The sequence below is a fragment of the Gossypium arboreum genome, chromosome 8, assembly GCF_025698485.1.
Source record: "Gossypium arboreum isolate Shixiya-1 chromosome 8, ASM2569848v2, whole genome shotgun sequence".
Classification (NCBI taxonomy): Eukaryota; Viridiplantae; Streptophyta; class Magnoliopsida; order Malvales; family Malvaceae; genus Gossypium; species Gossypium arboreum.
The window spans coordinates 2470250-2481894 of NC_069077.1; the positions used below are offsets into that span (position 1 = coordinate 2470250).

Here is an 11645-nt window from a genome sequence, read left to right on the forward strand (position 1 = left end):
CTCTAAAGTCTTTTCAAATTTTGACACCAGGACATTAACTAATCAAATAGGTACCAATTTTTGGGCGTTACGGGGTGCTAATCCTTCCTCGTACGTAACCAACTCCCGAGCCTATTTTCTCAAACTTAGCAGACCAAAAAATCATTGTTTTAATTGGCCTAAATGTTTTGTTAAAACGATCATTTTTAGGGTGGCCCAATCACACCTAAAAAAGAATTGGTGGCGACTCCATATTTTTAAAGTCAATCCACGTTTTTCAAAACTTAAAAATGGTTTCGACAATGTCAATCCACATATACTTCATATTTTTAATTTTTTTTAATTTTTTTAATATTTTTATAATTTTTTAATTTATCGTTAGTGTAATTAATAAAACACATAGTGTCATATTAACATGAAGTGCACATGGTCTGACATATGTGTTATCACGCCAACATCATTAAAAACTAATGCTTTAGTCATAATTTCCATTAAAAATTTTATTTTAACTTTTTTGAAAGATTAATAACTAAAATTAACTAAATAATAATAATGACAAAATATGTGAATGATAAAGACTATACTTAACATTACCAAATAACAAAAAAAATCAAATTTAAGAATAGTACATATACTTAAAACATAATAACCAATTTACAACAGTTCATCAAATTCTTAAACAAAACTATTTTTAAAGAAAAAAGTATAATAATTTATTTAACCCTTAAACTTTAACAAAAATAAAAATTTATTTCAGCCCTCCACTTAAAATTTCATTTTTTAGCCCTTAAATTTATTTTTGTCAAATTACCTAAAATGGATGCAAAATTTAATATTTTGAACTTTGTTGTCATGGCATACACGTAGATGGCACATCATCATTTGATTAATTTTTAAATTTTAAAAATTAAAAATATATAATTTATTTTAAAAATAAAAATCATTAAAATAATTTATTAAAAGTATAAACAAATATTTTAGTTTTTTTTAAAATTAATTAAATACACATATCATCCACATGGCCAATTTAAGTGTATGTCATATCAGCAACGTTAATAAATATTAACTTTTCTATTATTTTAGGATGATTGGATAAAAATACAAATTTAAATGCTAAAAGGTGAAAAATAAATGCAGGGTTAAAAAGATTTTTTTTTTATAAATGGGAGGGCAAAAAAAGTTATTATGCCAGTAAAAAAGAAGGTAGGTTGTAGAAGATGAGAGATACATCATTGTAGTAGTTGAATGGCTAAGGAAACGCAGGTAAAAGGACATGACACCTGTTAACATCCGTCACTTTCTTGGCTTGTGTCTCACCTATCGGTCAAATTAATTAATTTCATAAGTTTTTCCGACTACACAATTATCTTATCTATTTAAAAATGAAAAAATCACTATTAGTTACTTTGGGTTTTGGTTATTAACTTTAAAAAATTACTATTAAATTATTTAAAAATTTTTATTTAAGTTATTATATTGTTAAAATTATTATTGTATGACTTTTTTATTAATATTGTTTACACAAATCGAAAGTTTTTTTTCCTGTACTCATGTATATGTCAGCTTTTTTAACGAAACTGCGAATTAAAATCTAAGCAACTTTCTTTTATTTAATAGTAAATGTTAACTTTGTTGCACTTTGGCCTTATTTGATTCTTTTTAATAGTACATGGATTAAATTGATCTATTTAATAATTAAAGGACTAATTTGATCATATCCAGCTTATGATAAAGAGACCTTACAGCAATATTGTTCAAAACCAATTGAACTAGGCTAAAAAGCTTATTGAATTGGTTGAATTGAATTTTTATTTCTATTTTAATAATTTTTATTTAATTTTTATGAATTTTTAATAAATTTTTAATTAAATCGAACTAATCGAACCAACTAAACGGAAAATTAGTGGTCTAATTAGTTCGACCATTAAATCGGTTCAAAAAAACTTTCTAAATATACTAACAAGAATAAAAATTTAATTGAAAATGTAAATATAATAATTTGATAATCCCACTTAAAATTAAAAGAAAATTATAATGGTACCAATTTCAAAAGAACAAAAGAATTGGGAAATAATAAGAATTAAGTAAAAATAAGAGGACATAAATGCAAAAATCTAATCTACTTTTGTCTTATCGTTACATTTATTTAATGTGGCTTTTTAAAGCTTTAAGTGAGTGTTCTCTCTTCACAATTATAAATGCCAATCCTACTCAAAACACTCTCTCTCAAGTCAAAGTCCGAATCCAATAAAAAAATATAACCGACGATGCTGAGAGACTGTTTGTGCCCATGTTTCGGTTCCCAAAGCTCCGGCGATACCAGACCGGACCTAGATCCGGTTCTGCTTGTATCCGGAATAGGAGGCTCCATTCTTCATTCTAAAAAGAAGTTGTTTGGAATTGAATTCGAGACTCGGGTTTGGGTTCGGATCCTGTTTTCTGATATGGAGTTCAAGAAGAAGCTTTGGTCTCTTTATAATCCTAAAACAGGTGCTTTTTTTGTTTTTATTTTGGTGTTTGCATGCATCTTTTACGTAGACTTGGGTTTTGGATATTATATATATGTATATTGGTTTCTGGTTTTCTGTTTGGTTCTTGGGAAATTGGATGAACGGCAGATATAGATAAGAAAGGGCCGAAGGATAGAAATTGGGTTTTGCACAAATACTAAGTTTTTTGTTTTTAATGAATAAAAATTTTTTTTTAGGCGGAAAGTACTTGGGAGGTAAAGTTAAGTATGGTATTTTTATATATGTTGACTTGGTTTGACTGAACACATAAAAAAAAATTAAAAATCAATCTTAGTTGAATCAGATTGTTTTTTTTTTTTTAAATTCATTCTGTGTGGAAAATTTCCTCCATTTTTACTTTATTTTTTCCCCCATCCCTCGGTGGTTTGTAGTTGTTGTAGGAGAATATGAGTTTATCATGTAGGAGATTAAGTGTTTAAACATAAGACCTTTGGCAATGCTTTCGTTTTAGATCAGACAAATAAGCATCAGATAGATAAGGAATATCTTTATCAGAGTACTTTTTGGCTCCTTGTTTCAGGCAATTAGTAATATAATATTATAATATTATATTATTATTTATTACTATTATAAATTCTAAGTCTAAAGATCTAAATGCTGAGCTTGTTTTAGTATGAAACTTCCACTCTTTATATCTTGTATATCACCTAAACTTGATATTTCACTAGCAAAGTAATCCTGAATTTATGCTATGCAGTATAGTTTTAAGTCTTGGGATCTTAATGAAGGCATGGAAAGATTTGCAATTATTAAGTAATTAGTATATAATGAAACTTGATTTGTTTCGACAAGGTATTTTACTGGAGTTTATATAAGCTATACTGCTATAGGACCTTTCATCGAGACCAAGGCCCTAGAACCTCCAATAGCTGAAGCCTCTCAAATGACTGCTTTCTGCAAACCAGTAACTAAAGACCACAAATAAACCTGTTTATATTGTTTTTGTTTCTAGTAATAAATTATTAGTCCTTATTTCATGGTTGTTCATAATGAAAAGTCTTTATTTGTGATCTTTACCTGTTCACTCTTCTCTTATAATGTTCTTTGTGGTTCTATTTTGTACAATATTAATGGATAATTTCTTTATTCCGTTTGAAGTAAATTTTCATTTCAATATTGGATCAGTTTAACCATTATTATTGCTGTTATTATTATTATTATTATTTAGGATTTGTTTACATGAAGCTTTTCTGTGGCATAATAGCACTTGTGTGAAGTTGATGTATTTTTATTTTTAGGTTATACTGAATCATTGGATGAGGACGTTGAGATTTTGGTCCCTGATGATGATTATGGACTATATGCAATTGATATATTGGATCCTTCTTTGGTAAAACCAGTTTTTCTACTATTTTGTTGTATATTTCCTTGATAAAAAAAATTGATGAAATAATTTATTTTAAACACAATTCTTTTGTTTGCATTTTATTTCCAAAATAAAAAAAAAAGTACCTGACTGAGGTGATAAAACTTTTATACCTCTTGATCCTCCAGGTTATAAAACTTTTACATTTCAGTGAGGTCTATCATTTTCACGATATGATTGATATGCTAGTTGGATGTGGGTATAAGAAGGGAACCTCATTGTTTGGATATGGTTATGATTTCCGGCAAAGCAATAGGTAACTCATTTTCAACTGCTATACTTTTTGGTGGTTGAGGTTGATACTTTTAGTTATATAAATGATTCTGTATCTTCTTCTTCTTCTTCTTCTTTTATTATTATTATTATTATTATATTATTATTATTGTTATTATTATTATTATAAATATGATCATGTCTTAAAATTAAAATTCCTTGATCCTACTCTGCACAGATGTCAGTTTCATGGATGCATGTTAAATTGTTGTCAGGATTAACCAGTTAGTGGATGGTCTTAAAGTTAAGTTGGAAACTGCCTACAAGGCTTCTGGAGGAAGAAAAGTTACTATTATCTCACATTCAATGGGAGGACTGTTGGTGATGTGTTTCATGTCACTTCATAATGAAGTATGCAGTTTTTGTCATGCCGCTGTTGAAAATTTGACAATCATTTATAAATTACATGTTACCTGTTGAAGTTTATATTCTTCAATGGAGGATTGCTTGCATTCCATTTCTTTGATAGAAGTGATAAACTATTGTTTAATGGCAGGTATTTTCCAAATATGTAAATAAATGGATTACTATCGCATGCCCTTTCCAAGGTAATTTTGTTTCACGTCAAATGTTTGAGTTGGGAACATGCAATTTGCAGCCTTCCGTAATGCAAATTTTGGCATATATGATTGGCATGACTTGGCAAATTGACTACTTTAGATTCTTCAGAAAATGTTGGCTTGCTTCCGTAGAGATACAAAAACCACAACAACCAAATTTATTTAATAGAGGTTTGTCAGTATCAAGAGTTTTGTATTGTAATAAATCTAAAATATTAAAATTTCTAAGGTTCCAAGGTCGTAAAAAGAGGTGTAGGATGTTGTGCTGCCGTAATATTGAATGCTCATGCTGTTTCAAGTTTTGTATGTTAAATTTCTGCACTTGCACTTCTTAGTTGCATACGTACTTCACTACTATTGCAGAGAAAAACTGTTAGAAAATACCCCATGAATGGCTTGAAATATAAAGCTTTCTAAATGATGGTAATTAGCTTATCATCATTTCATTAAACGGATTAGTGACAGAGAATTTGATATACTATTTGTCAGCTGCTTTCTTCCTGTTTTTGATGAAATCATGCTGGTGCACATGTGCCAGCTTCCTTTGGATAATTCATCTTCAGCATGTAATACAAACGATTCAACTCAAAATATCCATACATTTTCACATTGTACTTAATTTTCCTATTCATTTTTCAACTTCTTTTTCTCATAAGCTTTGTTTACATCTATAAAGTAGATTGGCTGAGAATCATACTAATGTTAGCCAGTGTTGTTAGCGGAGTTTCTAATGATATTATTTCCGCTTCATCCATTCTTGTTACATTTTTGTCAGCGACAGCTTCTGCCATTCCCCCTTTATGTGGTTTTCTGTTTGGCCTAATATGATTTAGGGTTCCCTTATATCAAGACTCTAAGGTTGAATTGGTGTATTTTCTTGACTCGACTAACTACTGATCCAAAGCTAGTTTAGTTGAGCTGGATAATCCTTTTCCTCATTTTCTTGGTCTCTTGTGATGGTATGTCAAGGAAATTGTATCTCAACATCTTTAGTGACAAGGCTATTGAACCTGGAATATAATCTGACAACTTGAATGACTTTACGTCAATTTCTAGAGTTTGTAAAATTTCCCATCGTTTTGCATCTCTCCTGTAACATCCAATGGTTATTTTTAATGAATCCTGTAACATCCAATGGTTATTTTTAATGAATTCTGAGCTTAACAGGTGCCCCGGGGTGCATCAATGATGCTCTCTTAACCGGATTGCAGTTTATTGAAGGTTTCGAAGCCTACTTCTTTGTATCAAGATGGACGATGCATCAGCTGGTAATTTCTATATTCAGAGTAGTTGATTCTGTATTTGGTGGACTAGTGGGTATTTGATTTTCAAGAAAGAAGCTAAAAGTGTTGGAGGTGGATATCAATCATTAGTTATTTCTCTTCATTGTTGTTGGTCAGATCTTCAATCAACTAACCTGCTGAATATTCTGTTCGTGTGTGATAATTAGCTGATATGCATGCTTAGGGATTTGTTTGCATTAATAAATTAAGTTGAGGGTGTGTGTATTAGTGGAAGTAATATCAAAGAACCGTGTGGTCTATTGATAAAATTTTGAACTTTTAGTTCTAATGATGAGGGTACAATCATTGACAACCTTAAGTACTGAAATATACGGTTAAGCTGCTTTGTCAACATTGTTGAGACTTTTAGTTGACAACTTCACATTCTTTATAGACACAGGATGAAATTCGACCCCAATGTTTGATCTGGCTTTATATATTTATGTTCATTATTTTGTATGTAGCTGGTTGAGTGCCCATCTGTGTATGAGATGTTGCCAAATCCATATTTTAGCTGGAAAATGCAACCTCAAATTAATGTCTGGCGAGGGCATACTGAAGATGGGGAAACTTCTGTGAAACTGGAGTCCTATAGTCCTATTGAAAGCATCAGTCTCTTCAAAGAAGCGTTAAGACATAATGAGGTGATTAACTTTTATTTCAATATAGCTTGAGAACACTGTAAATTCTTGAAATGAAGGTGATGAACCTTTTTTCACTGTATTATTCCTCTTTCTTGGTTGTGCTTAAAGCTATGAAACTTATCTTGGCTAGGATCATGAGTATGGATATTTTTAGTTTGGGATTTGCTTGGTCTTTTATAAATATTTATGTATTTTTCTTTTAAGTATATACCTACTGGAAAGAAAGGAAAATTGTACTTAAATGTTGCAATGTTTGTGTACTAGGTTATGAATCCCTTGACAAATACTTCTCTATAAACTCAACATCCTATAAATGTTAGTTCAGCCTAGGTTTATTCTTATTTATATAGGACGCCTATGGGAATTGAGTTAAGATTAAGAACATCACAACGAAGACTAATAGTTAAGGGAACAAGTTACGTGAGGGAAATTTACTAGCATCAAATTTCTGTAGAACTAAACTAGAGATAAGTGAGAAAAACAAATTAAACTGTAAGCATTTTGACCCTTTACTGTTCAAAATCATTAACAGTTCCTCTCTATGCTTCTCTCAATTGAAACACAATGTACTATCCTTCTGATACCTTATTTACTAGAAAAGAGAAGTTGATTAATGGAATATTACTTGTACGTCTTCTCGCTGCTGAGTGCTGAGACCCTCTCTAAGAAGGGTGTTTCTTCTATCTTTTGTAATATAAGCCTGACTAGGACTCCAGATATGTTTACTAAATCATGATTGGATCTTTTAAAGCCATTCATGTCTGTTCAAAGTGTTTTGCTCTAAATTTAGTCTTGCTGCTGCAAAAGATTTGTGGAGTTTGTGGTTTTTCTTTTGCATTTTTTCTTTGTGCTTTCTATAATCTAAACTGTACTATTTTACCTATTTCTGGCACTTTTATTGTCGCTGCTGTTGCAGTTAGATTATGGTGGGAATACAATAGCTCTACCTTTCAACTTTTCTATTCTCAATTGGGCTGCCGGGACACGCAAACTTATCAACAATGCGAAACTACCAAGTGGGGTTTGCTTCTATAACATTTATGGCACATCGTTTGACACACCTTTTGATGTTTGGTATGTGATTGAATCACTTTATCAGTTCGGGTCCATTTGTTTCACATTAAATGACTTCTGAAAATTGATTTCTGTATTTTCTGTGCTTGTTTTTCGAAAAAAAGCTTGGCCAATAGAAAAAGAACTCAAGTCAATGGAAAAATACCCCTTCTCCAGAAAATCTCTCATGTTTTTTGAAAAGCACAAGTTATTTTCTGAAGGGGCAATACCTTCTTGTATAGAAGCTGAAGCAAAGCAAACGGAGATCCACCTCCTATGAATAGAAGTTGAAGGAAAGAAAAAAAGGGTTGATTCCTTTAGTGCAGGGATTGATCCCTTTTTATCAGTGCAGAATTTTAGGAAAAAGTCGAACAACCATTAATGTTTTACATAGAATCATCCAGACTACAAAATGTACAAACTTTTCCAGGAAAAAAGTCCATTTTCCAGAAGTCTTCATGAAACAAGCACTCAAGCAGTCCTTTAGTTTCCAAATCATTTTCCATTTGGTTTTGGGTTGGATGCCTTGCCGTGTTTATAAAAACTAGGTTAATAATGGTTCCTCCATTTGTAGTTTGTTTCCTAGTATTTATGGTCCAAGTGATGAGCTAGATACTGTCAGTTGTTTTTCAAAAACCTACATACAAGGCAGAGAAATAATTGGTGTTATAGCTCACATCAGTTACATTTGAGGGTTGTGGTGGCCTTATACCTAGGCTGGACTTTCTTAGCTACTTTCAGTTGACCGATTGCTGAGACAGGTACTTTATCTGCATATAAGGCTGACTTCAACTTAGAATAGCAATGACCCGAGACCCTTAAAGCCTGTCCTCACCCGAAACAAACCCTAAGCTACCGAAAAAAATCTGATGAAATAGCCCCAATAGGTGGAGAGACCACCACACATTAATCCTAGGCCGGTATAAGATCAAATATAGCTTATGTAATATGCAACACCATTTAATTTCAATTGATTCTTATGGTTTGTTGCAAAAATAGTACTTGTTCCAACACTTTCGTCCTGACCAATTGTCCCCCCCTGATGTGGCAAAAGGCTATTTTTTCAACTTCAAACATGCAATTATGAATAGTGGCTATTGTTTCAACTTCAAACATGCAATTATGAATAGTTTATGGATCCATGAATCGGTAGATATCATCCTTGAATTTGTTAAATAATTTTTTCACACCTAGGATGGTACAAAAAGTTCAGACGAAAGTGTTGGGGTTGAAGCATTATTTGATTTGATATCGGTAGAATTTTAACTAGGACCAGTGTGTCTGTAGCAAATGAAATTTACTTTTCATCTTTTCTCAAAGCCGGCTTTTAACATATATGACATTTATATGCAGTTATGGTACAGAAACGTCACCAATTGCAGACCTGTCAGAAATATGTCATACAATGGTGAGTCCTGTGTTCATGTTTACGGTGATAAATTCTATGTTAGAGAATATCCTCTTGGGACAAATAATCTTGACCTTTAGCCCAGTGTTTGAACGTAAAAGAAGTGTTGCTAAAACTTGATTGCTGTTTAGTCTTTTGAACTCAAAACTTTCCTCTCAGTTTTGCTTATTATTCATCAAACTCGAAGTTCCACCCTTGTATACTAACTGTTGATATACTCGTTTGCTTGTTCATTCCAGCCTCAATATACTTATGTGGACGGAGATGGAACTGTTCCTGCAGAATCCGCAATGGTACTTACTCTCTTCAACTATTCTTTTCATTCTTATGTTTACCTGAACTTATTTATATAAAATTTGTGATGGTCCTTGGAATCACTTCTTAAAAAAAAGATTTGATTTTTATTTACTGCCGAAAAATGGACCGTAGAGTTTATTACAGTTAGACAGCTGCTATACTTCTTATAGTTAACCAATTAGACCTCTCTATTTATCAACAACAATTGGTTTTAAGTTGGATGCTTAACACGGCATCCAAGTTCAGGTTCCTTTTTGCCGTTGCTTGTTATACGTTCCGAGTTTGCCCTGTGGTAAGCTTTAAAAAATCTATCTTGTTGTCTTACATCATGACATGAGAACCAGGATAACGTATCCAACAAAATTTAAACTATAGTTAACCATGTCAGCACAACTATGTGGAAGTGCTCAACATTCTCGGGTTGGCTAAGATGTCGGATTTTCAAAATATGCACGAGAAAAGTAAATAGAAAGTCTTATACGTATAGTAGTTTAGAATCCTTATAAATATTGTAGGAACAATTTCTTGCTTGAACTAAGGCGATAGCATGCAATGTCATGATTCTTGTTGTATAATTGTTACCGTTCCATCTGGTATTTCAAGTGGTTTTCATCATCACTTCATGAGTCAGTAGTATGCTATAGTGAACTAAAACATTTCGGTCTTTCAGGCAGATAGATTTGAAGCAGTTGAGAGAGTAGGAGTGGCTGCCACTCATCGTGGGCTTTTATGTGACCAAACGGTATTTAAATTTATTCAAAAATGGTTGGGAATCGAACAGAAGATCAAGAAGCAATCGAAGACTTCGAAAGTGGTAAATGCTTCTTCAAACTAGAATTTTTTATGTATCTACTATTTTGAACCAATAGAACTTGTTACTCGTTTATATTGTATCTATTTTTATTGTCAACATTTTTCATGAGCATGCAAATAAAATCAAAATACTGACTGAAATGTACCAATATGAGTGTCAATTTCAAGTTTATACATGGATATAGATTCTTTTCTAGCAGTCAGAAACAACCCTTGCTCCTATAAAGTATGGTCTTTATGCTCATGACTTTACTTGTTCAAGAGAATACAATCAAGGTATATCTTTCTTTCCAATTCGGTGTCGAAGAAGGTTATATCAAAGGAAAAATATAACCTTTCTAAGCTTGTGTAGGCACTTACATAACCACATTTGCTTCACACACGTGTTAGGTAATTGATGTAAATGATGAAACCGTGATAGAATAATCAACAAGTGTTGGGTGTAATAGTAAGGCATATTGCACTCTTAGAGAGAATTTAGGTTCAAATCTTGAAAACGATATTGTTAAAAGAGATAGTCATGAATCTCAAAGAGACATCTTTATAAACTGTAAAATGAAGTAAAAGAATATCTTTGTCATGCCAAAAGTTGCAAATTCAAAGGCTTGTGAAAAGGTACAATTCTTTAGGCTCCCTATCTCAAAGCCCTGCATCATTCATACTAACCATATAACACATTAAGCTTAGCATGATAGTGACCCTCTAATCTCTAGATTCGGATTCAATGCCTTCAAGTTTCAACTTTCATGTAAGAGATGTCCACTTTGAGGGAAGCTATTCATGTATTTAGCTAATATGAACATTAAAGTTAATGCTTGTTTAAAAGTATTAGAGAAAATAAATGGATGGTCATAAGGTCCAGTATTTCATTAACAGGTGATGTGAGCTACAGTGGGCACAGTATATACCGCCTACCAAAATTAACTCAAGAATGCTCCCTTTTTTTTTCTTTTGCAATGAATTGAAGATGGCAAGTGAGAACAATAAGGGTCTATATTCGGATTATTGAGATGTATATTAATACAGAAATAATTGCAATGAATCAACTGATATCTGTTTCTTTGGAAAGTCACTACTAATTGTGTGTAATTATAAATAATGATGATATGTTTGGGTAACAATTATAATTGGTGGGTTTTATCAAATTGGGTGTAATTAGAATATTTAATTATTTTTTTAATTTTTAGGGATAAGTGAGAATTGGAGTAATAACAGTTAAATCTAATTGTAAAAAGTATGTTTATATGAGTTATAAAAATTATATTGTAAATATGATTATTATGAATGTAAGGAATGATTAAAAATTACTATAAACTCAAATAATTTATGTATTTCATAAAGATTATATTTTTAAATTTTAAATTTTTTAAAAAGTTTATTATGAAAAATAATTTATATGTCATAAAAATTATGATTAAGAAGTATGAATATAACTTAT

At 31.4% G+C, this 11645-nt stretch overlaps 1 protein-coding gene across 4 annotated transcripts; it reads left to right on the forward strand.

Annotated features, from left to right (window-relative positions):
• Positions 1 to 2136: 2136 nt before the first annotated feature.
• Positions 2137 to 11352, forward strand: LOC108469894 (phospholipase A(1) LCAT3). 4 transcript variants are annotated; one of them, XR_008287139.1, is made up of 12 exons: positions 2137 to 2469; positions 3749 to 3840; positions 4005 to 4132; positions 4365 to 4500; positions 4646 to 4697; positions 5877 to 5977; positions 6457 to 6636; positions 7553 to 7652; positions 9043 to 9097; positions 9337 to 9390; positions 10065 to 10208; positions 11084 to 11352. XR_008287139.1 is itself a non-coding variant. In XM_017770997.2 (12 exons), the coding sequence occupies exons 1-12, from the start codon at positions 2247 to 2249 to the stop codon at positions 11090 to 11092; spliced, it is 1332 nt and encodes a 443-aa protein (XP_017626486.1). In that variant the 5' UTR covers positions 2137 to 2246; the 3' UTR covers positions 11093 to 11352. The 4 variants fall into 4 exon arrangements, 3 of the variants coding, with proteins under 3 accessions (XP_017626486.1, XP_017626484.1, XP_052887786.1); XM_017770997.2 differs by having other exon boundaries at positions 7553 to 7710; XM_017770995.2 differs by lacking the exon at positions 11084 to 11352 and having other exon boundaries at positions 7553 to 7710; positions 10065 to 10356.
• The last annotated feature ends 293 nt before the right edge of the window (positions 11353 to 11645 follow it).